Source organism: Callospermophilus lateralis, chromosome 19 (assembly GCF_048772815.1).
Source record: "Callospermophilus lateralis isolate mCalLat2 chromosome 19, mCalLat2.hap1, whole genome shotgun sequence".
Classification (NCBI taxonomy): domain Eukaryota; kingdom Metazoa; phylum Chordata; class Mammalia; order Rodentia; family Sciuridae; genus Callospermophilus; species Callospermophilus lateralis.
The window spans coordinates 28,316,611-28,342,088 of record NC_135323.1 but is presented as its reverse complement, the minus strand read 5'-3'; the positions used below and the strand labels follow the sequence as shown (position 1 = coordinate 28,342,088).

General features: G+C 49.9%; 1 protein-coding gene across 1 annotated transcript; it reads left to right on the top strand.

Moving 5' to 3' along the window:
- Positions 1–1,074: 1,074 nt before the first annotated feature.
- On the top strand, positions 1,075–9,688 carry Ssc4d (scavenger receptor cysteine rich family member with 4 domains). The gene is made up of 10 exons (XM_076840541.1): positions 1,075–1,240; positions 2,315–2,350; positions 2,588–2,893; positions 3,411–3,488; positions 4,268–4,582; positions 6,140–6,217; positions 6,854–6,928; positions 7,045–7,356; positions 8,115–8,192; positions 8,808–9,688. The coding sequence occupies exons 1-10, from the start codon at positions 1,075–1,077 to the stop codon at positions 9,122–9,124; spliced, it is 1,761 nt and encodes a 586-aa protein (XP_076696656.1). The 3' UTR covers positions 9,125–9,688.
- The last annotated feature ends 15,790 nt before the right edge of the window (positions 9,689–25,478 follow it).

Genomic DNA, 25,478 nt, shown 5'->3' with positions numbered 1-25,478 from the left:
CAGGATTTATGTTTTTTTTTTTTTTTTTTGGGGGGGGGGATTGTTTTGGTTTTATACCTCAATCCAAAAATCTAAAAAAGTCTTAGGGTTGGAAGTGTAGCTCAGTTGGCAGGACGCCCTGGGAAAAAACAATCTTCAGAAGGCAGAGTGTTCCAATGGCAGTAACTCCCTCAGAACTTCCTCTACCTTTTTTTTTTTTTTTTTTTTTTTTTTTTGGTACTGGGGTCTGAACCCAGGGTACTTTACCACTGACCCACATCCCCAACCCTTTTTAATTTTTTTCCCCACATCTTTTAAAAAAATATTTTAAAATATTCTTCAAGTTATAGATGGACACAATATGTTTATTTCATTTGTTTATTTTTATGTGGTGCCATGGAACCCACTGCCTGACGCATTCTAGGCAAAAAATGCTCTACTGCTGAGCCACAACACTGGCCCCCCTTGTTAAATTTTATTTTGAGATAGGGCCTTGCTAAGTTGCCCAGGCTGGCTTTGAACTTGCAATCCTCCCGCCGCAGCCTTCTGAGTCCCTGGGATTACATGGGAACTGATTTCCTTAATTTTTTTTTTCTTTGAATTGACTCATTTCTTTGGATTTAAATCCATCTTAAAGGGAAACTTTATATTGTTCCAAAAAAATGGAAAATCAGGGTCCTTTATCATAAACAGAAGGCACTGTAATTAAAAAAAAGGCAACCAATAAAAATCAAACAATAAGCGAATATCTATATTCCCCTAGGTTAGGGCAGTTAATGGAGTGCCTGCCATCTGGGACACTGCCCTGGGGAATGCACAGCCCTGCGTGGGCCCTGCCAACCCTTCCAACCTCACTCCCATTCCCCACCTTCTTCAAACATCCCCGGCTCCAGCCAAACCTAACTCCTCATTAGTTTCTGTCCCTGCTTCCAACAGTCATCTTCCAGTTGCTGCCCCTGCCCCTGCCTCTGCCTGCAGCAGGAATGTCAAACCCCAGTGGAATGCCATTTCCTTCTGAAGTTGTCCCTTCCAGCTGGAAGGAAACACTGGGAATCTTGAATTCCAGATGTTCCAGCTATGACTTCTAGCCCCTTGATGGGACCATCTGAAGGGCCATTCGCTGGCTGGAGGTACATGGAAGCAGAGATGCCGGCTGGTTCCCAGCCCAATGAGAAGAGCTGGGGGTGGAGGCCTGGGGATGGGGGCATGGCCCCTTCACCCCTTGCCCCAGTCTTGTCCCTCCTCCTCCTCCTGCCACTGGGTGAGTGTTCCCAGCCAGCCCCTGCTATTTCTTCCTGGCTCTCGGTTTTCTCCACTGTCCTGCATGGCTGTCTGGTAGCCATCTCAATATTTGCTGGAGGGCCTTGAACCCCCACTGAAGTTGACCTGTCTGTTAAATCCTACAAGACTCATACATTGTCCTAATGAGAGAGTGAGTTAGTCCCATGAGACACTAAGCACATAAGTGACAGCCGAAGTAGAAGGATTCCATAGGTTAACCTTTTGGGGGAAAAATCATAAGGAATCTCCACTGCAGTTCACATGATTAAGGAGGGGGTGCTGAACATCTTCTAATTCACCCTGAGCAGGGAGTCCTGGGGACCCAGGTATGAGACAGGCATGTCCATATTACCAGGCAGAAGTCACTGGAAGAGGCATATACACAGTACCCAGGAATCAGGGGAGATTGCTCGTCTAGCCCAGGGACACCGGGAGGCTTCCAGAGTAGCTCCAGGCTGGGTCCTGAAGGATCTTCAGGGCTGTAATTAGTAGGGCTGGCCAGAGGGTTCAAGACCTGGAGACAAGATTGATGGAAGATTAAAGCTGGGCCTAGTGGCCCACACCTGCTATCTCAGGAGGCTGAGGTAGGAGGGTTACAAATTCAAGGACAGCCTCAGCAACTTAGTGAGACCCTATTTTAAAATAGAATATATAAAGAACTGGGGATGTAGGTTGGTGATAGAGGGCCCCTGGGTTCAATTCCTAGCACCACCACCTCAAAGGAAAAAGAAAAAAAAAAAAAAAGTTGAGGTTGGTCAGAAAGCCCTAAAAGTCATTGTAAACAGAACTCAGGGCTAGGACTCCTGTAGGGATTTAGCAGTAGAGTGAGACAGGAAGCTTCCAGCAGATCTTTCTGGAGTGGTCCAGGAACCACTGGGAAAAGGTAAGGCAGGGGGGCTGATCTAGACAGTTCCAAGAGAGGTGACAGGACTTTGCAAAAGCTGGAGATAGGGAGGAGTTGGGTGGTGACCATGGGGAGGGAAAGCTATGTTGCTCAGACCAGACAGCCAGAGACTGGGCAGAGGGGCCTAAGCTCTCCCCTGCTCTGTTTCAGCCAGCGCCCTCCAGGCCACTCCAAGGACTTTCTCAGGTAGGTGCACTGCCCTACCCTTACCTGCCCTCAGGTACTCTGCACTCAGAGGACCTCAGGGAGGAATGACTAACCAGCCCTCCGTGACTCTAGATGCCCCCACGTCCAAGGCACTGCCTCAGACTCTCCATTTCACAGAAGGGACGGATCCCAAGACGCCCATGGCTTACGGCAAAGTGGGCATCCTGCAGATTGGGCCCAGTGATCCCCCTGGTGCCAGCTCAACCCTCTTCACAGAGCTGAGGCTGGTGGGGGGCCCGAGCCGCTGCCGGGGGCGCCTGGAGGTCCTGCACAGTGGCTCCTGGGGCAGTGTCTGTGACGATGACTGGGATGTGGTGGATGCCAATGTGGTGTGTCGTCAGCTGGGCTGTGGCCTGGCGCTGCCTGTGCCGCGGCCCCTTGCTTTTGGCCAGGGCCGGGGGCCCATCCTGCTGGACAACGTGGAGTGCCGTGGGCAGGAGACCATGCTGAGCGAGTGTGGCAGCCGGGGCTGGGGCGTGCACAACTGCTTTCACTATGAGGACGTTGCTGTCCTGTGCGATGGTGAGCTGAGGCCCCGGATGGGGAGGGTGGCCGACTATGACAGGCAGAGGGCTGTATGCAGGTCTGAGGTGGGACCTGAAAATGTGCATAAGTTCCCCAGGAATGTGAACTGCTTTAAGAAGGATGCTTTCCTGGGTGCAATGACTCAAGCCTGTAATCCCAATGACTCTGGCTGAGGCAGGAGGATTGCAAGTTTGAGGCCAGCCTGGGCAACTTAGTGAGATCCCATCTCAAAATAAAAAGGGCTGAGGGGACGGTGTAGTCCAGTGATACAGCAACCCTGGGTTCAATCCTCAGCACTGCGGAAAAGAAAAAGAAAAAACTGAAGAAGTAAGAAGTTTGGTAGCTTCTCCTCCTCTCAATCTCAGGGTGATTCTCTTTGACCCTTTGTGCACCCAGAAGCCCCAGAGGCAGCACCTTAGGAATCCACGTCCTTGCCCTGTCATTCATTCTGTGGATGGGAAGATGTAGCACAGAAAAATTCAGGTATCCTCCCTTCCTCCTGCTTCCTCCCCAGAATTCTTGCTGACACAGCCCCCAACAAGGAAGGTGCTAAGCAGTAGAGCGCCCCCTACAACTCCTCAAAATGGGAAAGGTAAGTAAGGGTGATGTGGGGGACCCCCTAGGCCTTAGGAGTCGCCCACACTCTACCCTAAGCAGGGGAAGAGGGGGATTGCAAACTGAAGGCTGGAGAAGGTGAGCAGGAGGGAACTGGGGGTGGGAGCAGATTAGTGGAGGGGGGGGTACAAAAATGAGGAACAAGAAAAGGAAAAGGGCAGCCTGCCATCCGATCCCAGCAATGGGAGGCTGAGGCAGGAAGATGCAAGTTCAAGGCCAACCTGGTACTCAGCAAGAGTACAAAATTTAAAAAGGGCTAGGGATGTAGTTCAGGGTTAGAGCGCTTGCCTAGCAGGTGCCCTCCTCAGTACTGCAAAAAATAAAAAAGGGAAAGGGCCCCCAAAGAAGGACAGTTAAGGAAGTCCAGAGGAGGAAGAGGGTTCCCTCAATCAGGAGGCCAGGAGGGCTTCATGGAGGAAGAGTTGTGGGGCTGCACCTTGAAAGGGGAGGTTTTCTTCAGGTGGTAGTAAAGGCGAAGCCCTGGGCTCTAGTCCTCCAGGAGAGCAGAGAAAAGGGACCAGAGGGCTGGTTTTAGGCAGGTATGGCCCAACCAAGGTTGGCTGCCCTGTGACCCCACAAGCCTCCCCATCTGGACTGTGAGGAGGCAATGCCCTGGAGGTGGGTAGGCGGGCAGCTCCGCCTGGGTTGTGGGTCCTGGGGCACGGAAGGGTGCGTCCAGGCTTGGCGCACATGTGTGAATGGGGAGGCAGAGCAGGTGGGAGATGTTCCCTGCCCCCAGCCCGCTCCCCTCACCAGGTGAAGGCAGCGTGCGCCTGGTGGGGGGCGCGGGCCCTTGTCAGGGCCGAGTGGAGATCCTGCACGGCGGCCTGTGGGGCACGGTGTGTGACGATGACTGGGGGCTGCCGGACGCCGCTGTGGTCTGCCGCCAGCTAGGCTGCGGGGCGGCCTTGGCCGCCACCACCAACGCCTTCTTCGGCTTTGGCACGGGGCACATACTGCTGGACAACGTGCACTGTGAAGGCGGCGAACCCCGCCTGGCAGCTTGCCTGAGCCTGGGCTGGGGCGTGCACAACTGTGGTCACCATGAAGACGCGGGCGCGCTCTGCGCAGGTACAGGCTCTGGGGCGGGCCCTGGAGGGGAGGGCAAGGTGGAGATGGACTGAGGCCTGGGCCAGGGAGGAGCATTGGCTACCTTAGCGGTTCCAAGAGCTCTCCTGGAGGACTTGGAAGTGACTTCTCCCAGTCCTGCTCCAGAAGGTGCCTCAGAATATCCCATTACTATTTAGGGAACACTCCACAGCTGTGTAACAATACTGTAGTACTGCTCCACTAATAATGCCTCCAGAACTTTCTAGCAATTTCCAAGAACTCTTAGTGGAATACTGAGGCTGAGGCAGTAGGATGGTAAGTTCAAAGCTAGCCTCAGCAACTTAGGGAGACCCTGCCTCAAAATATGAAAAAGGCTGGGGTTGTTGCTCAGTGGTTAAGTGCCCCTGGGTTCAATCCCTGATTTAAAAAAACAAAAAATGGGCTGAGGATGTGGCTCAAGAGGTAGCGCGCTCGCCTGGCATGTGTGAGGCCCGGGTTCCATCCTCAGCACCACGTACAAACAAAGATGTTGTGTCCGCTGAAAACTGAAAAATAAATATTAAAAAAAAAGTAACAGTACTTTAAAATTGCCCCAGAGATACTTCAGAATCACCTAGCACAGCCCTCTGCAATCCTGAAGCTCCCATAGTAACTTTCTCCCACGTGGACTCTCTCCAATTTGAGAAGTGTTCTCAGCCTATAGGATTAATAGTGCCAATAACAACATTTCACAGATGGACCGTATTGTATAAGATGGAAAGTACTTTAGCACTCCAGGGGCTATCATTCCCACTTACAGATGGGAAAGTCGAGGTCCTGAGAGGCAAAGCCTTACCCTCTTATACAAGAAGTCTGACAGAGCTAGGGCTGTCCTTGCTGCATGGCCTTGGGCAGACCACCCCTTTCTAGCTCTATCTTTTAAAAAAAAAAAAAATTTTTAAGTGTAGATGGACACAACACAATGCCTTTATTTTTATGTGGTGCTGAGGATCGAACCCAGGGAGTGCTCTACTGCTGAGTCACAATTCCAGCCTCTCTAACTCTATCTTATCTGCAAGATGAGTCTTGTTCTGCAAGCCCCTCAGAATTGTGAATGGGGGCTGGAGATGTGGCTCAAGCGGTAGCGTGCTCGCCTGGCATGCTTGCGGCCCGGGTTCGATCCTCAGCACCACATACAAACAAAGATGTTGTGTCCACCAAAAACTAAAAAATAAATATTAAAAAATTCTCTGTCTAAAAAAAAAAAAAAAAGACGTAAAAGTTAAAAAAAAAAAAATTGTGAATGGCCCTCCCTCGTGGGCAAGGCTTTCTCTCTAGTCTTGGACACATTAGGCTTCTGAGAACAATGGAAGGAACTGAAAGCATGGTCCTGCAAGCCCTGAACACACTGTAAAGGCTAGCCCAAGTCAATCACTACTGTCAAAAGTGGGTCCTTCTTAGATCCCAGCTAGGGCTGAGCCCCTGTCCAAGAAAGTAAAATCTGGTGTCATTTCTAAGAGACCCTCCTCTCCTCTCCTGAGAGCCCATGGCTCACCTGAACCTCAGCCTCTGATCCTGCTCTCTTTTCTCCTGCTCTAGTCCTGGGTCCCACAACTCTCACAGCACTGCCACCCTTGGCCACAAGAGCAGATGGGGCCTGGCACACTGAGCCATCAGGTATAAAGCCCACCCTCCAGGCTGAAACTGTAGGAGCAAGGTGGGTGGGGCTGCGCACTGGGAATGCTGTTTTGGATCCACAGGAAGGGGTCCATTACTCACAGGCCAGGGCTTTTGGCCAGACGGTAAGGGTGGGTGAGAGAACCATGAGCAGATGGAACAAGGATGAAACCCGGAGCCCTGAAAACTTCGGCGGGGTGGGAGGCGGTGGTAAGATTTCTCCAAAGCGCTTGAGTAAAATTTGGGGCTGCTGCTGAGTTTGGGAATAAGAGACTTGGTGAGGGAGTTAACCTAAAGGATGAATCTAGGTTAAAAGTGAGGTTGGAGGGCTAGGGCTGTAGCTCAGTGGTAGAGCGCTTGCCTAGCACGGGTGAGGTGCTGGGTGATCCTCAGAACCACATACAAATAAACCAATGTTAAAATCTTTTTTTTTTTTTAAGTGACGTTGGAACTGGGGCTGGAGCTGTTACTGGGATTAAAATTAGGTTAACATCTAGAATTAAGATTCTATATTATACACCACACATGGTGACTCTGAGACTAGGACTGAGTGTGAGGTGCGGTGTGGCAATTGGGGTCCCCCTGTCTGCTGCAGGACAGACCTCCTAGTGCCCTTTAAACGCTCTGTCTCCGCAGGTACCAGAGTTGGTGCCCAGTCTTCTGGGGAGTCGGCTCTGTCCACTACACCCACCTGGGCTGCGGGGAAGAAAAGTAAGTGGCCGAGCAGGTGTCCCGCGGTGGGTGGGAGAGGATGGGGCCGGGGCTCTGCCAGGGAGCCGGCCGCCCCAGCCCAGCCCCCTCTGGCCGCGGGCCTGTGCGCCCTGCAGGCGGGCGGCTGCGGCTGGTGGGCGGCCCGGGCCCGTGCCGTGGCCGCGTGGAGGTGCTGTACGCCGGGGGTTGGGGCACCGTGTGCGACGATGACTGGGACTTCGCGGACGCGCGCGTGGCTTGCCGCGAGGCGGGCTGCGGACCTGCGCTGGGCGCTACGGGTCTCGGTCACTTCGGCTACGGCCGCGGCCCGGTGTTGCTGGACAATGTGGGCTGTGTGGGTACCGAAGCCCGCCTGAGCGACTGCTTCCACCTGGGCTGGGGGCAGCACAACTGCGGTCACCACGAGGACGCGGGCGCTCTCTGTGCAGGTAAGACTGCTGCTGGACCGCGTGGAGGCGCCCTCTGCGGTGCGGACCGGGCCCACGTACGCATGCATGGCAGAGAGGGTGGGGCCTCGCGTACACGCACTGCGCGTGGGCGGGGCCTGAGAGAGATGGGCGGGGACGCGCGCGAGGCCTCTCTGCGGCACTGCGGCGGGAGCACTCCGCCGGGACTAGCGGCCAGCCTGCTGTAGCGCTCTACGGCTGCGCGGAAGGGGCGGGGCCGGAAGGGCGCGGCCTCCGCAGTGGGAGGGCAGGGCGGGGCCTGGGAGCGCGGCTCGGTGCAGCAGTGCAGGGCGCGTCTGGGAGCCCGCCCTAGGCTGGGACCTCTCTGGAGTCTGAGTCATAGTCCAGCAAACTCTAGTAAGAGAGGTGGGAAGCAAGGGAGAGTCTATCAGTCTTCCCAGAAGTCGCCAACGGGAGGAGGCAGTGGAAATGGGACGTTGAAAAATGCTTCTGTTCATCGACTGCTGTGGAAATCAATATCTTCACCCTCATTTAGTGCCCAGGCCTGATGGGGCGTCCTCTCCCTCTTCAAAGTCCTGGCAGCAAAGCGTTCTGCCTCGGGCCCCCAGGGTCAAATTAGTACAAAGGACAGGGAGCAGTTTTTTAGTATCCTATTAAGTCCTTTCTGTCCCCAGAACAGATTTCTCTGGGAATGGGAGGAGAGGAGGAGGTGACCTGGCCCTGAAGAGCATGTTTCCCAACGTGACAGCCATCTCTTTTTTCTCTTCTTGCTGAGCCAGGCCCAGAGGAAGTGGGACTGCAGGTTCAGCAGGACGGCTCTGAGACCACTCGGGTGCCCACTCCTCGACCCAGGGATGGTAGGTGCCCACAGCCAGCTGAAAGTGAGGTGGGAGCATCAGAAAAGGATGGATTAGGTTGAGGAAAGTCACAGCCTGAGTTATAGCAGCTCAACAGATTTGCACCAGATTTTGAAACACTTGTTTTTTTTGTGCTGGTCTCAGTCCTAATTAATAGGGGTATGGTATCCAGAAAGGAGGAGATGAACTTCCAACTAGAGCAATCTAGAGGTTTCTAGAGTTAGGATTAAAGGGAAAGAGGGGAGTAATGAAGGAATTCCAAATTTAGTTCAGGAAGTGGGGTAGAGACTCCAGTGTCCTTCAAGGGACACAGTAGGACATGATCACAATCCCCAGATGGCTGGCCTGGCGTTGAAGTACTGGGATTATGGGCAAAGGCCTCGAGAGACAGCTGGCAGAAGCACTCAGCACGTTTGATCTATTTCTCTCAGGCCTGTCTCTGGGTCTGGCACACTGCTCATCCTGAATCAGTCTCACTTGTCTGTCTTCCTGGGGTTTCCTGGGCAGTGCTGTGTCTCAAACCCTGCCTTAGCCTCTTCACCCCCTACCTGGCCTAGCTTGGGGGTGGCCTGGCATGGGCCAGCCCCCTTACCCCCAGGCCTTGTTCCCCCACAGGACACCTACGTCTGGTCAGTGGAGCCCACCGATGTGAAGGGCGTGTAGAGCTCTTCCTAGGGCAACGGTGGGGCACAGTTTGTGATGATGCCTGGGACCTGCGGGCAGCTGGTGTCCTGTGCCGTCAGCTGGGCTGTGGCCCAGCTCTGGCAGCCCTTGGTGAGGCCCACTTTGGCCAAGGTCGAGGCCCCATCCTTCTGGACAACGTCAAGTGCCGTGGGGACGAGAGCACCCTACTGCTCTGCTCTCACATTCGCTGGGATGCCCACAACTGTGACCACAGTGAGGATGCCAGTGTCCTGTGCCGGCCCTTGTGACCAGCTGGCTCGACAGACCACCTCTTCTTCCGGGAGCCTACTGTAACCTGTCCCTCTTCCTCCAGGAAGCCTTCCTCCAGTGACTTCTGCAGTTCTCCCTGCCCCTCCCTCCCCTGCTTGGGAGAAAGTCTGCCTAGAGGGGAAGTCCTGCCTAGGGGAACCTGGCTCTGTCCCCATCAACTTCTTGGGTGACCTCGATCTGTCATTAACTATTGCAGTCCAGTGCAGTGAACACATCCATGTTTTGTTAGGCAAAACAGAAAATGGCAGGGGTGGGGTTGGGGACTCTGGAGTCTTCTCTTTATGGGAACTCCTATTACAGTACTATTGACCCTGCCTCCTTCTACCTGGATCCAGAAGGCTCAGGGTTCCTCTGTAAATGGGATGCCTTCCCTTCCCTTCCCTGACCTATCTGGGGATCCCTAAGCAGGAGAGCCAGGAGGCACATGCAGCTCTTTCCTTAGACTCCCAGGGGCTGCAGAAAAACCTGGGTCATTGCCTGACCTTCTCCATGAAGGCCTGGATTTAGATGGTGCTCGGCTGGACAAGGGGGCTGGAGGGGCCAAAGCAGGGACAGTGGCTCCTCGCTGCAGCTGGAACCAGCAGCTCTGATTTATCTGCCCCCGCCACAGCCTCCACTTTGCAGTAGCAAAGAAGCCTGGGGGCCTGTAGCCACCAGTTCATAGGTGCCAACTCAATAAAGCATTGTCCCCCTGACTTTTAACTGAGGTCATTGTTTCAACATCAGCGCATTATCCGTGGCAACAGAAGATTCCAGGCAGGACTGACTCTCTGGAGGAATCTGGCCTGAGGATGGAAGGCAGTGGCCCAAGAGCATCATCCCTGAGCTCGAATCCTGGAAATGCTGACTCACCATGGCAGGCCTCCAAGGTCCCTAGAGAATACCCTGGCCCTTGGCCTGTCTCCTCTTTCCTTTTACATATACAGAAATCTAGAACCCGCTAAAGGAAGGGGTTTTCTCAAGGTCACAGAGCAAGGTGAAGGAGTCACTAGAGAAGAAAAAATGATTAAAGGGAGTGGGAAAGGAGATGGGAAACAAAGCAATGTGGAGATCCTGCTTGAGCCTGTCTTGGCCTCAGGCTCTGACTTGCCTGTGTCAACAGTCCAGTGTCAGGCCCCTACCCTTCAGGTCCAGCCTGCTTGTTTTTTGTTGTTGTTGTTTTTGGTACTGGGGATTGAACCCAGAGGTGTTTTACCAGTGAGCCATATCCCCAACCCTTTTTAATTTTCACTTTGAGACAGGGTCTCACTAATTTGCTTAGGGCCTTGCTAAATTGCTGAGGCTGGCCTTGAACTTGTGATCCTCCTTCCTCAGCCTCCCGAGTTGCTGGGATTAGAGTTGCTCAGATTGGAGGCATGTGCCAGAGGTGGCGCCTAGCAAGCCTGCAAGGCTTTGTATTAGTTTTTTTCTTACTGCTATAACATGGCCACCAATGTCCTTCCTTGAAACAATACAGATTTACCATCTTTTTTTTTTTTTTTTTTTTTAATGTGATGCTGTGGTTTGACCCCAGGGCCTTTGTGCATGTGGGGCAAACACTCTACCAGTTGAGCTATATCCCCAGCCTCAAATTTACTATCTTAACAGTTCTTAAGGTCATAAGTTTGAAATGGACATTCCTGGATAAAATTCAAGGTGTCCACAGGGTGATGGTCTTTCAGAGGTTCTAGGGGTGAATCTGCCTCTGCTTCCTTACCTCTTCTAGCTTCTAGAAGCTGCTCATCTGCTCATGACCTTCTACCCAGGAATCACACCATCTGACCTCTGGGCCTTTTTTTTTTTTTTTTTTTTTTAGTGTTGGAAATTGAGCTCAGGGTGCTTGACCTCTGAGTTAATTCCCTAGCCCTTTTTGATTTTTCAGAAATTTGAGATAGGAACATGCTAAGTTGCTGAGGCTGGCCTCAAATTTGTAATCCTCCTGCCTCAATCTCCTGAGTTGCTGGGATTATAGGCCTGTGTCACTGCACCTGATTTGATCTTTACTTCTGACAGGTCATCTTTGACTCTTTGCTTTCCTCTTTCATCTTTTAAGGCCTTTTGTGATTATGTTAGGTCTGCCTAAATAATCCAGTATCATCTCCCTACCTCAAGATCCTTGATTTAATCAAACACGCAAAATCCCTTTAGCCAGGTAAAGTAACATAGTCACAGGTTCCAGGGATTAGGATGCGGATGTCCTTGGGGAACCTTATTCTGTCTCCCACAGGCTCTAAACCAGAGTCCCAGCTCCCATCTAAGGAGTAAGGTGAACACTGTGACTCTCAATTCCCTCAGCTTCTGGCAGGAATGACTTTGCCTCATTTGTTAAAGAGCTTCCTGAGACCTGCTGTGTCATTGGAGGGACAAGGGCTACAGGAATGAAAGATAGGAAAGTGGCCCAGGCCGGTCTGGGCACACTGGTGCATGCCTGTAATCCCAACTATTCAGGAGGCTGGGGCGAGGAACAACAAGTTCTAGGTTGGCCTCAGCAATTTAGCAAAACTGTCTTAAAATGAAAACTCAAAAGGACAAAAGGACTGAGGATGTAGCTGAGTGGTAAAGGATCCCTGGGTACCAAAGGGGGGAGAAAAAGAAAGAAAGAAAGAAAAAAGAGGAAAGAATTCAGGAAGTTAGGCAGAGGGACAGAGGAATGTTCTAGCTGCCTTGCTGTCCCCAGCACATTCAGGGATTCTGCTTTACCTGTGGTATTAGCCATTCCAGCCACACATTCCTTGTAATGTGTGTCTCTAATGTCCCAATAAATATCACAGCTTCCCAGCACTGGACTCTCCTCATCTAAACAAAATAAACATTGAATGGATCTTCACCACAGCCCTGGGAAGTATTACCCATTCTGCTTTACAAACAGGGAGAAGTGAGGCTCAGAGAGGAGAAAAAGTTTGTCTGGGTAAGCAGAGGGAGCTAGAACTGGAACCTAGGCTTCCTGGCTCTTGTTAGCAGTGGGCATCAGCATTACCAGTTTGTTACCTTGCAAGCAAGAGGTGGGAGGTGGATTTGCATTTCCATGCCCATCTCCCCCCCTTATTTTGTAGTGCTGAGAACAAGACCTTGTACTTGCTAGATAAGTGCTCTGAGCTATTATCCCTGCCCTTTTTTTTTTTTTTTTTTTTTTTTTTTAAATTTTGAGTCAGGGTCTCACTAAGTGTCCAGGCTGGCCTCTGGCCTCGAACTTATGATCCTCCTGCCTTAGCCTCACAAGTCACTGTAATTATGGGTGTACACACCACACCCAGTTACCATCACAACCTCTTTCAGTGAGGCATGGCCCTATGACACACTTTCACTAATGAAATATGGCACAATTCCCTTCCTTCAAGGTGACCAAGTGACATCCAGTATGTATGTCTAAGCAAAGGCCACTTGGAGCAAAGCTTCTGCTGGCTCAGACAGACATGAAGTGGAAGTGAGAAAAAAATCCTTGTTTAAGCTACTGAGATCCAGTTGTTCATTAGAGCAGCATAGCCTGGCTTTCCAGACTCAGACACCAGGCTTCTAAGTTTTGCTCTGTCTTGTGGATCTTGCAGCCAGTTGCAAAGGCTGATTCTGTTCACTTTTTTTTACCCCCCTGGTGCTGGGGATGGAACCAAGGGTTTCTAACATGACAGGCAAGTGCTCCAGGTCTGAGCCACATCTCCAGCCCTTTTCATTGTTTTATTTTGAGACAAGGTCTTGCTAAGTTGCTGAGGCCAACCTCAAACTTGTGATCCTCCTGCCTCAGCCTCCTGATTGCTTGGATTACCACGCCCAGCTTCTGTTCACTGTTTTTTTCAGCACACATTTGTGTTCTCTGGGCCAGGGCCTACTGAGGTTGGGAGCACAGGAATAAATAGGCAGGGCTTTTGTTCTTGAGAAATTCACAGAATAATCCCACACTGATTTCAAGCCCTGCTGTCTTTTATTTATTTATTTTTTTTTTAATTTTTTTTTTTTTTATTCAAAACATTACAAAGATTTCAGAATCACATTGGTTACACATCCACATTTTTACATAATACCATAATAGTAACTGTTGTATTCTGCTACTTTTCCTATCCTCTACTATCCCCCCTCCCCTCCCCTCCCATCTTCTCTCTCTACCCCATCTACTGTAATTCATTTCTCTTCTTATTTTTTTCCCATTCCCCTCACAAATTCTTATATGTAATTTTGTATAACAATGAGGGTCTCCTTCCATTTCCAAGCAATTTCCCTTTTCTCTCCCTTTCCCTCCCACTTCATGACTCTGCTTAATGTTAATCTTTTCCTCCTGCTCTTCCTCCCTGCTCTGTTCTTGGTTGCTCTCATTATATCAAAGAAGACATTTGGCATTTGTTTTTTAGGGATTGGCTAGCTTCACTTAGCATAATCTGCTCTAGTGCCATCCATTTCCCTGCAAATTCCATGATTTTGTCATTTCTTAGTGCTGTGTAGTACTCCATTGTGTATAAATGCCACATTTTTTTTATCCATTCATCTATTGAGGGGCATCGGGGTTGGTTCCACAGTCTAGCTATTGTGAATTGTGCTGCTATGAACATCGATGTGGCAGTATCCCTGTAGTACGCTCTTTTGAGGTCTTCAGGGAATAGTCCGAGAAGGGCAATAGCTGGGTCAAATGGTGGTTCCATTCCCAGCTTTCCCAGGAATCTCCATACTGCTTTCCATATTGGCCTCACCATTTTGCAGTCCCACCTGCTGTCTTTTAAAACACCCTATCCCACTCGTAACTTTGTCATCTACATCTAAACCTGAGTGCCCCTGTTTGGTAGTAGCACCACCAAATCACTAGCTCCTTTTCAAGTCCCACCCCAAACAACGAATGAATCACAAGGTCCTATTGATTTTTCTCAAACTCTCCTAGACGCTGTCCATTTCTCTTTATCCTTACGCATCTTCCCTGTCTGTAACCCATTCCCCATAGCACAGGAACAGAGAGATTCCTCCACTCCCCTGCTCAAACACCTGCCATGGCTCCCCAGTGCTCTTCCTCAACGCCTTAGCCCAGTTTAAAAAGGTCCTGCACAGTCTGGCTCTGTTTGTCTTTTCAGCATCATCCCTTGCCATTTGCTGCCAGGACTGAGCCAGGCTGAACTACTTTCAATTCCTCTAATGTCTGGGCTCTCTTCCCACAGAGGGGAGCCTCTGCACATCCTGTTCTCTCTGCCTGGAATACACATCATCTTCTCCTCCTCCTTCCCCTTCACCAATTCTTATTTAGTCTCAGTCTCAGCTTTCATTTTCTCCAGAAGGCCTTCACAGACAGGTCCTCCTAGTCTGGAGCAGGAACCCCTATTACACCCTGTAATTCCCCAGTGACCACACTCACCCCACATGTCACACACTGCTGCTTGGCCTGACCTTTCCTAGCCCCAGGGTTGAGGACTGGGGTTGCTCTGCTATGCCCAATGTTGTACACAGGACCTAACATACAGCAGATGCTCAAATAAATATTTTTTGAATGAATGGAGGACATGCAAAAATACTTCTGGAACATACTTTCTGGCACAAAGGCCAATTTTCAAAAGGAGATATACAGCTGGGTGCCATGGTGCCTGCTTATAACCCCAGTGGCTCAGGAGGCTGAGGCAGGAGGATCTCAATTTCAAGGTTAGCCTCAGCAACTTAGCAAGATCCTAAGCAATTTAGCAAGATCCTGTCTCAAAAATAAAAAAAGTAAAAAAGGATGGGGATGTGCCTCAGTGGTAAAGAGCTCAGTGCTCCTTTTACCAAAAAAAAAAAAAAAAAAAAAAAAAAAGAAAGAAAAAGAAAAGAAAGAAAAAGGAAGGTTTGAGGGGATCTATTTCAGATCCCTCAGTGGGGACTTAGCCTGGGCTGCAAAAGCACCATAGTGAAGGACATCAAGATTGGAGCAAAAAGGAACATGAGTCAGAGAATCTGGTAAGGGCTGGAGCACTCAGGGATTTGGGGCCACAGAGGAGCTTATTCCAAGGATGATGGGAATCCACAGAAAAGTGATACAGGGCCCCACTGCCAACCGAACATTGCCATCTTTCAACTTGCCAAGAATACCTTGCCCCCAAAGGTTTAATTAAAAAGATCCAGAGCTAGCCAGGCACTGTGGTGCACACCTGTAATCCCAACAATTTGGGAGGCTGAAGCAGTAGGATCAAAAGTTCAAAACCAGCCTCAGCAACTTAGAGAGGCCCTAGGTTACTTAGTGAGACCCTGTCTCAAAAAAGAAAAAGGGGGCTGGGGATGTGGCTCAAGCGGTAGCGTCTTCGCCTGGCATGCGTGCAGCCCAGGTTCGATCCTCAGCACCACATACAAAGATGTTGTGTCCGCTGAAAACTAAAAAAATAAATATTAAAAAATTCTCTCTCTCTCTTTTTCTAAAATAATAATAATAATAAAAAGGACTGGAGGTGTGGCTCAGTGGTTGAGCACCCTGAGTTCAATCCCCAATACCAAAAGAAAAGATCACAAGGTGGGGGTGTGTAGCTCTGTAACAGAGCACCTGCCTAGTGTGTACAAAGCCCAGATTCAATTTCCAGCAACTCCAAATGGATAAATAAATAAACAAATAAATAAAGGATCCAGCTAGGTATCTATTATCATTAAAGTAGGATAGCCAGCATCCCAACCTCAAATCTTGGATTCTGCTGATCACCCCTAACTTTTGCTTATTCTGATTCCTGCTTTTGCCTCCTCCTCCAGAAAACTTTTTTCCTGCTAAACCGACTAAGGTCTTTATTCCCAAAGCACAACCAATCTCAGGCTGTGAATACAGCAAACTTGGCAGGTAATTTACAGTAAGGGCTCAATGCACAGCTGAAAATTGAAAATTAAATACCCTGCTTTTGCCAGTTGCAGTGGTGTGTGCCTGCAATCCCAGCAGCCCAGGACGATGAGGCAGGAAGATGGTGAGTTCAATGCCAGCCTAAGCAACTTAGTGAGACCCTGTCTCAAAATAAAAAGGGCTGGAGGTATAGTTCAGTGGTTGAATGCCCCTGGGTTCAATACCCAGTGCCAAATAAATAAATGCCCTGCTTTTAAAGAGTCCTTGTGAACCAGGCCCTATGGAAGGTGCTTTTTTTTTTTTTTTTGGTGCCAGGACTGAACCCAGGAGCACTTAACTTCTGAAAGACATCCCTAGCCCATTTATATTTTTGATTTTGATATAGAGTCTTCCTAAATTGCTTAGGGCCGCTCTAAATTACCGAGGCTGGCTTTGAACTTGAGATCCTCTTGCCTCAGCCTCTCTAGCTGCTGGGATTACAGGCGTGCACCACCAAGCCCAGCTGAACCCAGGGTCTCAAGCATGCAGGCAAGAGCTCTGCCCCTGAGCTATATCTTCAGCCCTCATCTTTTGCTTATGAAAAATGCTGCTATAAACATCTGTATACAGGTATCTGTTTGAGAACCATATTCAATTCTCTTAGGTATATATTTAAGAGTGGAACTGCTGACTCAGGTAGGAATTCTGTGTTTAACACCTTAGGGAGCCACCTGTTTTCCACAGCAGTTTCACCATCTTACATTCCTACCAGCAATACACTGAGGTTCCAATTTCTTCCCATCCTCACCAACACCTATTATTTCCTTCCTCCCTCCCTCCCTCCCTCCCTTCCTTCCTTCCTCCCTCCCTCCCTTCCTTCCTTCCTTCATGCTGGGGATTAAATCTAGGGCCTTGTGCATGTGAGGCAAGCACTCTATCAACTGAGTTATATCCCCAACCCCAACACATATTAATTTCTAATTCTGCCATCCTAGTGGGTATATCTCTAATGATTGAAACCCATTAAGTCCCAAGGTTTCAATCCTGAGAATATTTCAACAAAATTGACACAAGTGCATTAAAATAGATTGGAAATCAGCCATAAGCTCATATGGTTATATATATTAGGCTATAAATATTACTAATTATATTCCATAATATATACTGTATTTGTTTTTATAATTGTTCCATACCTAGGAACATGGAATGAAATAGGTTCATAATGTTCAGTCTTTCTACATGCCTATTGGCCATATGTTTATCTTCTTTGGAAAAATGTCTATTCATTCAATACCATTGCCTGTTTTTTAATATTTTTTAATAGGACGTCTTACTTTTTTTTTTTTTTTTTTTTAATGCAGAACTGTACAAGCTCTTTTGTCTATGGCCTAGGTTCCAGGACTAGCCTTTCAAAACTGTGATTTCTATTTTGCTACTCAGAGCTGTTTCTCCTATCGGGGATTCTGCAACCAAACTACTGTGCAGAACTGTTTCCCCTCTCCATTTGTGCACACCCTCTCATTTCACCTGCCCAACCACCTCAGCTGCGAAAGAAACTTGTTCTTTGGGTCTACAGAAGAGGATTGCGGTGCTGGCCAAGATCTGATAGCTGGAATTCACACCCTGAAAAGTCAAACCCCAAAGCTCCAGGCCTTCCTATCTGGCATTATATTGCCTCGGGACCAGCAGCGAAGTGCATATTCTTATCTCTTCTGTAAGGAAGGAAAACCAAAGGCCAGAAAAGGGTCGAGGTTTTTTTCTGATCACACAAAAGAGACCAGGGTGTAGATCTCGGGACTCCTGCCTTACTTCCTAAGTCCCCACCTCCTCCCCAGCCTCAAGGCCCTGGGCGGGGCGGAGCAGGGCGCGGCTTGGCGTGGCCCTCCCGCCTCGTCCGGTAGCACCTTCCCGCTGAGTCACGACCCGAGTGCGGCGCGGCGCGGGGCGGGGCATGAGACCCGCCCCGCGTGGGAACTGAAGCTCCACCCCTGGCTCCGCTGCAGCCTCCCGATTGGAGAGCCTGAGAACCTGCACAGCCAATCATAGCAAACTGCAGAGCGCGGGTTGGGAGGGGCTAAGGGGGAAGGAGCCGCCCTCAACTCCCCTGAAATCTGCCCACCCCGCCGCGCCCCTTCGGGCTTTTGGGAGCCACTGGGCTTCGGCAATCGAAAGGGCGGGGCTGGCTGGATCCTGGGTCTGTTCCTTGGTGCGACCTCTTCGAGGACAGGAAGAATCGAGAAGGGTTCCCAAGAGCTTGGAGGGTATGCAGACTTTTCTAGTCTGTGCAGCCATTTGCAGCTTACAAAAAAGGTTTGACACAACATCCTTGCCCCCTCCCCCAAGGCTGGGGTATTTACTCAGATTTTCAGAGGGCAGGATTAACGCAGAGAAGCCTGATAAAATTCTAAAGCTAATTCTCAATACGACCTGCATTACCCGCCCCCCCATCCCTGCACAGGCATGCGCAGTTTTTAACGCAACCAGGTACAGTAAAACCCCAGCAAAGGCGAAAGATGTGGAATCACATTGGGGTTTGGGGCCTGTGTGATTTTCAGAATGGGCCCTGCTAATCAAGACAGAGATTGGTATTCCTACTTGGCAGAGGGAGAAACACATGCTTGGAGAAGGAACCTGCCCAAGGTCACCCACCCTGAGCTAGAGGCAGATTGGGAAGCTAGGTATGCAGGCTCTCCCATGCACCTCTTCCCATCGTGGTCTGGCTGCCCATATTTTATTTCTTCAGGCTCAGAGCTCTCCATCACCATCAGGAAGAAGAGGAAGCTGCAGGCCCTTGATACCTGACTCTTGAGTCCAGCTCTCTCAAGATTGCTGTCACAGCCCACAGCTGTGCGGAGCTTTGCAATCTGTAGCTTTCAGGGGACTTTGTATGTAATATCTCCATTGATTCACCTGGCCACAGTGGGAAGTGAAAATTATTGTTCCCCCATTTCCAGGTGAGACATCCTCAAAAGTATAATACATCCATTGAGTTACAATGAGATCCAAAGACACACAACTAATATGTATCTGCTAGACCTTGCTATTGTGCTGGGTTATGTTAGATGCAAAGATAAACAGGTTTTTTTTTTTTTTTTTTAAAGAGAGAGAGAGAATTTTTCTTAATATTTATTTTTTAGTTCTTGGCGGACACAACATCTTTGTTTGTATGTGGTGCTGAGGATGGAACCCGGGCCGCGCGCATCAAACCCGGGCCTCACGCATTCCAGGCAAGCGCACTACCACTTGAGCCACATCCCCAGCCCCAATAAACAGGTTTTAGGTTCTTAGGAATGTAATGTATATATTTTCTCAGCCCTTTATAAAAGATTCCAGTGTGGGGATTCGGAGAAATGTTGTGGGCCTCAGAGGCAGAAGTAAAGGGCATTTCTAGAAGTTCTGGGGAAGCTTCTGGAGGAGGGAATATTTAAAGTGGGGTTGAGCCAGCCCAGGGTCACCCATCTGTAATACCAGTAGCTCAAGAGGTTGAGACAGGAGGATTGTGAGTTCAAAGCCAGCCTCAGCAGTGGTGAGGCGCTAAGCAACTCAGCGAGACCCTGTCTCTAAATAAAATACAACATAGGGGCTGGGGATGAGTCTCAGCGATAGAGTGCAGCTGAGTTCAATCCTGGTACCTCCCCCCAAAAAATTTAAGTTGGGGTTGAAGGTCATAGATTTGAACAGGTGGGGATGGAGAGATGCCCCCCTGCCCCATGTCCTTTCCCAGTATTCTGGGGTTGCCCTTTTATCACAACTAACCTACTAGAATTTATGCACCTAATAGACATTTAGCATTTTTTATTCAGTACTAGGGACTGAGTGAGTGCAGGGTCTTGCACATGCTAGGCACTTTTCCACTGAGCTCCATCACCAGCCCAACACTCAACATTTGAATAAATGAGTAGAAAAATGAGCGTCTCAGAGGCAGGATGGGGCCAGGTTATGGGTGACCTTGGTGATCAAGAGTCTCTCTTCCAGCTAAGTTGTGGAGGGCCACAATGTGAGTAGATGCCTTGTATGATTAGGATGTAGCCATGAGACATATTTTTCTCTTGTTGCAATGGTCTTGGCATTCTGCATTGAGTGCTTAGTCCTGGACTTTGGAGGAAGGGGATGATGCATAGGAGCTCTTAATTGGTGAGGTGTTTTTTTTTTTTTTTTTTTTTTAATTTTAGTACTGAAGTTTGAACCCAGGGGCGTTTTACCATTAAACTACATCCCCAGCCCTTTTAACATTTTTTTTTTTTTTTTTTTGAGACAGACTCTCACTCATTTGTTTTGGATCTCACTAAATCACTAATTTGAGGCTTGCCTCCAATTTACAATTCTCCTGTCTTAGCTTCCTGGGTTGCTGAGATTACCACTGCACCTAGCCAATTGGTGGGATCTTTAGAAATTGTGCAGCCTGGGAGCTAGAATCACAATCCTTTGACCAAACTGCTTGGCTAGATTTTTTTTTTTTCTTCCTTCTTGCAGTGTTGCTGATTGAACCCAGGGCTTCACCCATGTCATGCAAGGCACTCTGCCACAGAGCTACATCCTTAGTCCCTTGGCTAGATTTTTGAAATATTTTCAAAGGGTACTGGGTACAGGAGACATTTGTTACCTCCAAGTTCTTATTAGGCTTAAAGGACACCTTTATGCTCTGGTCTTACTCAGGTCCATGCCTCTGTGGGCAGGTGAAGACAGGTAGAATCCCTGAGGATAGCTGTGGTGGTTTCCATTTTGTAGATGAGAGCCAAGACCTGCAAGAAGCTCAGTGGAAGCCAGGTGTGGTGGGCATGCCTGTAATCCTAGCAGCTAGGGAGGCTGAGGCAACAGGCTCTAAGTTGGAGGCCAGCCTCAGCAATTTAGCAAGGCCCAAGCAACTTAGTGAGACCCTGTTTCAAAATAAAATATAAAAAGGGCTGGGGATGTTGTCTTGTGGTAAAACTCCTCTGGGTTCCATCACCTATACCTAAATAAATAAAGAAGAAAGAAAAAGAAACAGGTGAGTGGGCGCCAAACCTCACCCTAGGGAGAGGCAGAACTGGGGTCCATGCCTCCATAGCGGCCCCTTTCATGGCCTCATACAGCCCTCTAGGAAGCCCTCAAGGGCAACCTTAGCCTGTCTGGGGAAACAGAATCCCTGGGCTGCATTTTCCATGGCGGGTTGTTCAGAGGGAGAGACGGCCAGCCCCATTACTGGCCTGGTGGCCTCTGCCTTCCCAAAGCAGCCATCCATCCTGCCTGGTTGGGTCCAGCCCAGCAGCTTCCAGGACAACTCTTGGGCATCTGGCCAGCCTGCTCAGCACCTTCTCTCCCTGTCTCTGTCTCGAGCAATCTGTCTTCCTGTCTGTCCCTCTGTCAGATCTCTCTCTCTCTCTCTCTCTCTCTCTCTCTCTCTCTCCATCACTGTGTGCCTGTTTCTCCTTCCTAATCTTTCTTCTGTACTAAGAATAACCTTTGGGCCTCCAGTCCCTAAGGAGTCCCTTTACCCCTGCTCTGACTGGTGCCTCTTTTTTTTTTTCTTTTTTGTACCGAGGATTGAACCCAGGGTTGCTTAACCCCTGAGCCACATCCCCAGTCCTTTTTATTTTTTATTTAGAGACAGGGTCTCACTGAGTTGCTTAGGGCCTTGCTAAATGGATGAGGCTGGCTTTGAACTCACGATCCTCCTGCCTCAGCCTCCCCAGCCTAGTGCCTCTTCTCAACTGGCAGCGTGAGCCAGTGGGAAGATTATAAAGGAGGGGAATACCACAGTGGAACTCTAGTCTGGTCAAGTCCTTGGCTTCCTCGTCTCTCGGCTTCCTCATCCCTCCTGAGGCAACCCACCCCAGAGGCCCAAATTGTCTCCAGAGGAGGAAGGTATTGCTCAGAGGTCTGAGTTACAGAGCAGGACATGTGGTGGCAGGGCCTTTATCAACGGAAGACTTGAGGGGTGGACAGGTCCAGGCCACATGCTTCCCTACCCGCCATGCTGGTCCTGGCAGATGCCTGTCCTCAGGCTCAGATCTGCAGCTCTGTGATCTGTCCCTTTGCCCAGAGCCCAGTCCTGGGTGCCCTGAATTGCAGCTGTCCTATTTCCCCAGGGCCTGCTTCGCCCTGGGGGACTCCACCTCCAACCACAGGGCCCAGCACCTTCTTCCAGAGCCTCTCAGGGTGAACCTCCTTAAACTTGAGCTTCAGCCCCTGTGTCACCGCCCCCAGATTTCCAAGGCTTCTGTTCATCTTGGAGGACCTCCCAGAAGGGACACTCCTGACGCTCCGGTACCCCCTGCTCCACTGTCCTCTGCCTGTTCTTGACTGACCCCAAGGCCTCCAATCCATGGCCACCTCCTCCTTCCCAACCTGGACTGGTGCTTAGCCAGTTACTCCTTTGATCTGTTGGGCTCCTTGTCCCCTGTCCCAGCTGACCCCTGGCCTGCTGCAGGTGATCTGACCTCAAACTTCTCAGCTCCCAGCCCATACTGCCTAGAGCTACTGGAGAAAACCTCAGGACTGGGCAGAGGGGGCTGCTCAGCACAGGGCCTCCAAGCCCAGCTGGTCCCTGAATGGTCAGTCCTTCCACAGCTTGCTCCCTCACCCTCTCCGGAGGCTCCCGCAAACTGGCAGCCTGTTCTCCAGCCTCCCTCCTCCTGCTGTGACTCAGCAGGTGACTTCAGCTTCTACTACAGTGACACAGGTTCCCATGAACCTCCCTATCCACTTCCAAGACCCTCCCACTCACCTTCCATCTCAGAGGGCCATCCTCCAGTGCTTCTGGCCTCCCCCACCTCAAAAGATGCTCCCATCCCCTCCACCCCTAGCCCCTAACCCTCTGGCCTTGGTCTCTCTAGGCTCCGGCATTTAAGCCACCCCAGGCCTCTTCTAGGGTAATGAAACCACCAGCAATAACATCTCTCTTCTTCATCTGACCCGTGAAGCACCTTGGAAAACAGTCATCTCTGAATCTTAACCCTTCACCTCTCTATCCCTGCCATCCTGATCTATGATAATTGGGCCCCATCAAAAAGGCACTTGCCAGCTGGGTGTGGTAGTATATGCCTCATAATCCCAGTGACTCAGGAGGCTGAAGAAGGAGGATTGCAAGTTTGAGACCAGCATCAGCAACTTAGCAAGGCCCTGAGCAAGTTAGCGAGACCCTGTTTTTAAATAAAAAATAAAAAAGGGGTTGGGGATATATGTAGGTCAGTGATAAAGTGCCCCTGGGTTCAATCCCCTGTACCCTCCCCCAAAATGGCACTTGCCAAGGTCAACAGAGGTGCCCTAAGTCATGAAAAGGCCTTCTCTTCTGTCCTTACAGACTTTTCTGGAGCCATTTGTGTGGTTCCTGGGACACATGGACCTCTGGTCCTCCCAGCGTATCCTCCAGGTCTCCTTGTGAGTTTACCTTCCCTGGCCTGTCCCCATTACTCATCCCTTTCTCTTTCAGTCTTCCAGGGCCCCAGGCTTCACCTCCTACGGAGAACTCCAATTTCTTTTCCCAGTTCCAGCCCGGGCATCCCACTCGGGTACCTGTTCACACCCAGCAGTTTCCACTTGTCTTTCCCTAAACCTGTCCTAGCGAAGCAGACGGGACCCTCCCCATGCACCTGTTTTCAGAGAAGTCTCCCTCCTGTCCCAGCTGCCATGTCTTCCAAACCCAACCCCCAACCAGCTCCCCTAGGAGGAGCTAGCAAAGATCCTCCACTAAAGAATTCCTTCCTCTGGTCTCATCCCTGTCCCATCCACCCTCTACCCTGCTGCCAAGTGACTGTTCTAAAATGCAAAGCTGAAAATCCCTCGTGGCTGAAGCATGGGAAGGACCATCAGCATCTAGTTCATCCTCAGCTCCCAGCCTTGGTCTCTGAGGACCTCTTTATTTCTCCTACTCTGCTCCACCCCCAGAACCCAGGAAATCCCCTCGATGTCACTGGTAGCTAGGAAATCCCCTGGATCCCACTGAGCACTTCTGATCTCAAGTTTGGGGGACTTAGGCAAGGGCAGGAAAAGGCAAAGATTTTATCATTAACCCAAGTGGCTTGTCTTGAGCTTCTGGATCATTGAATCCTTCAGGATCTGAGAGAAGTCACTTGGTTAAGGTCATTCAGGAAGAAGTCCTTGGTGCAGCCAGGTCTCCAGTTCCATTGGCTGTTCAGGCTCCTGCATCCAATATGGAGGCTGTGGCCTTGGCAGTACCCTGGTAACCACTTTCCTTCCAACTTCCCCAGGAGGCCTGTGGCTCTGAGTCTCCATCGTGCTGTGAGTGAGCTGGCCCCTCAACTTTTCACTCAGACCCTCCCAGCCCTACCTTTCCCTGCCTCCTCTCAGAGCCAGAGGGGGAGACCAACCCCAGCTGTGTGCAGAGACCCAGGCTTACCTCTGATGCTTCTGAAGAGAGGCCAACGGAGACTTCTGGATGGTAGGATAAGGATCAAGAGACAGGAGAATCTGGTTTATGTTATGACCCCAGGCTCCAGCTGTGGGACCCCAGCAGATTACATAACCTCGCTGTGCCTTGGACTCCTCCTTCTGGAGTGCCTGCCTGTGGTTTGATTGGAAACTCACATTCACCAAATTCATATGTGATGGTACTTGGTGGTGCAACCTTTGGAGGTAATTAGGATTCCCTGAGGTCATGAGGATGAGCCTGTGATGGCCTTAGGGGATTTGTAATTAGAGGAAGAGAGAACTGAGCCAATACATGCATGCACCGTCCTGCTACTTAATGCCCTTGGCCATGGTTTGATGCAACAAGAAGGCCCTCATCAGATGCCTAGCAGATGCTGGTGTCATGTTTCATATTCTTGGACTTCTCAGCTTTCGGAACTTCAGCCGAATAAACTATTTTTTATAAATTGTTTCGTCTCAGATATTTTGTTATAATAACAACAAATAGTCTATTTTCCTACTGAGTACTGGGACCAGGGGGCAAATGTTGTTTCTTCTCACTTCTTGGCCTTTCCTCACCATCTGAGTGATAGAGACTGAAGTGAAGACTTGGGGGAAGAGGACAGAGCATTGATTATAAACCCCAAATTCGGGGCTGGGGATGTGGCTCAAGCGGTAGCACACTTGTCTAGCATGTGTGCGGCCTGGGTTCGATCCTCAGCACCACATAAAACAAAGATGTTGTGTCTGCTGAAAACTAAAATAAATAAATAAATATTAAAATGTTCTCTCTCCCTCTCTCTTTAAAAAAAACAAAAACAAAAATAAATTAGCCTTTTTGTGTAAATACTCAACCTAGCCTACATTGCATGTGGCTGCCCTGGGGCAGAGGCCAAACTTTCACTTACTTAAAGAGCTCCAAGGTCTTGCATGATGCTGTGGACACAAGGCGGGGGGCACTTTCAAAAGCTCAGTACCTCCGGTCTTTGCCATCTTCTCTCTCTGTCTCTGTCTCTCTTTGGCAATAGTAATTGAATCCAGAGTTGCTCCATCACTGATCTACATCCCCAGACCTCTTGCCTATTTATTTATGATACCAAGGATTGAACCCAGGGGGCCTTAAACACTGAGCCACATCCCAAAACCTTTTTAAAAATATTTTATTTAGAGACAGGGTCTCACTGAGTTATTTAGGGCCTCATTAAATTGCTGAGGCTGGCTTTGAACTCATGATCCTCCTGCCTCAGCCTTCCAGGTAGCTGGAATTA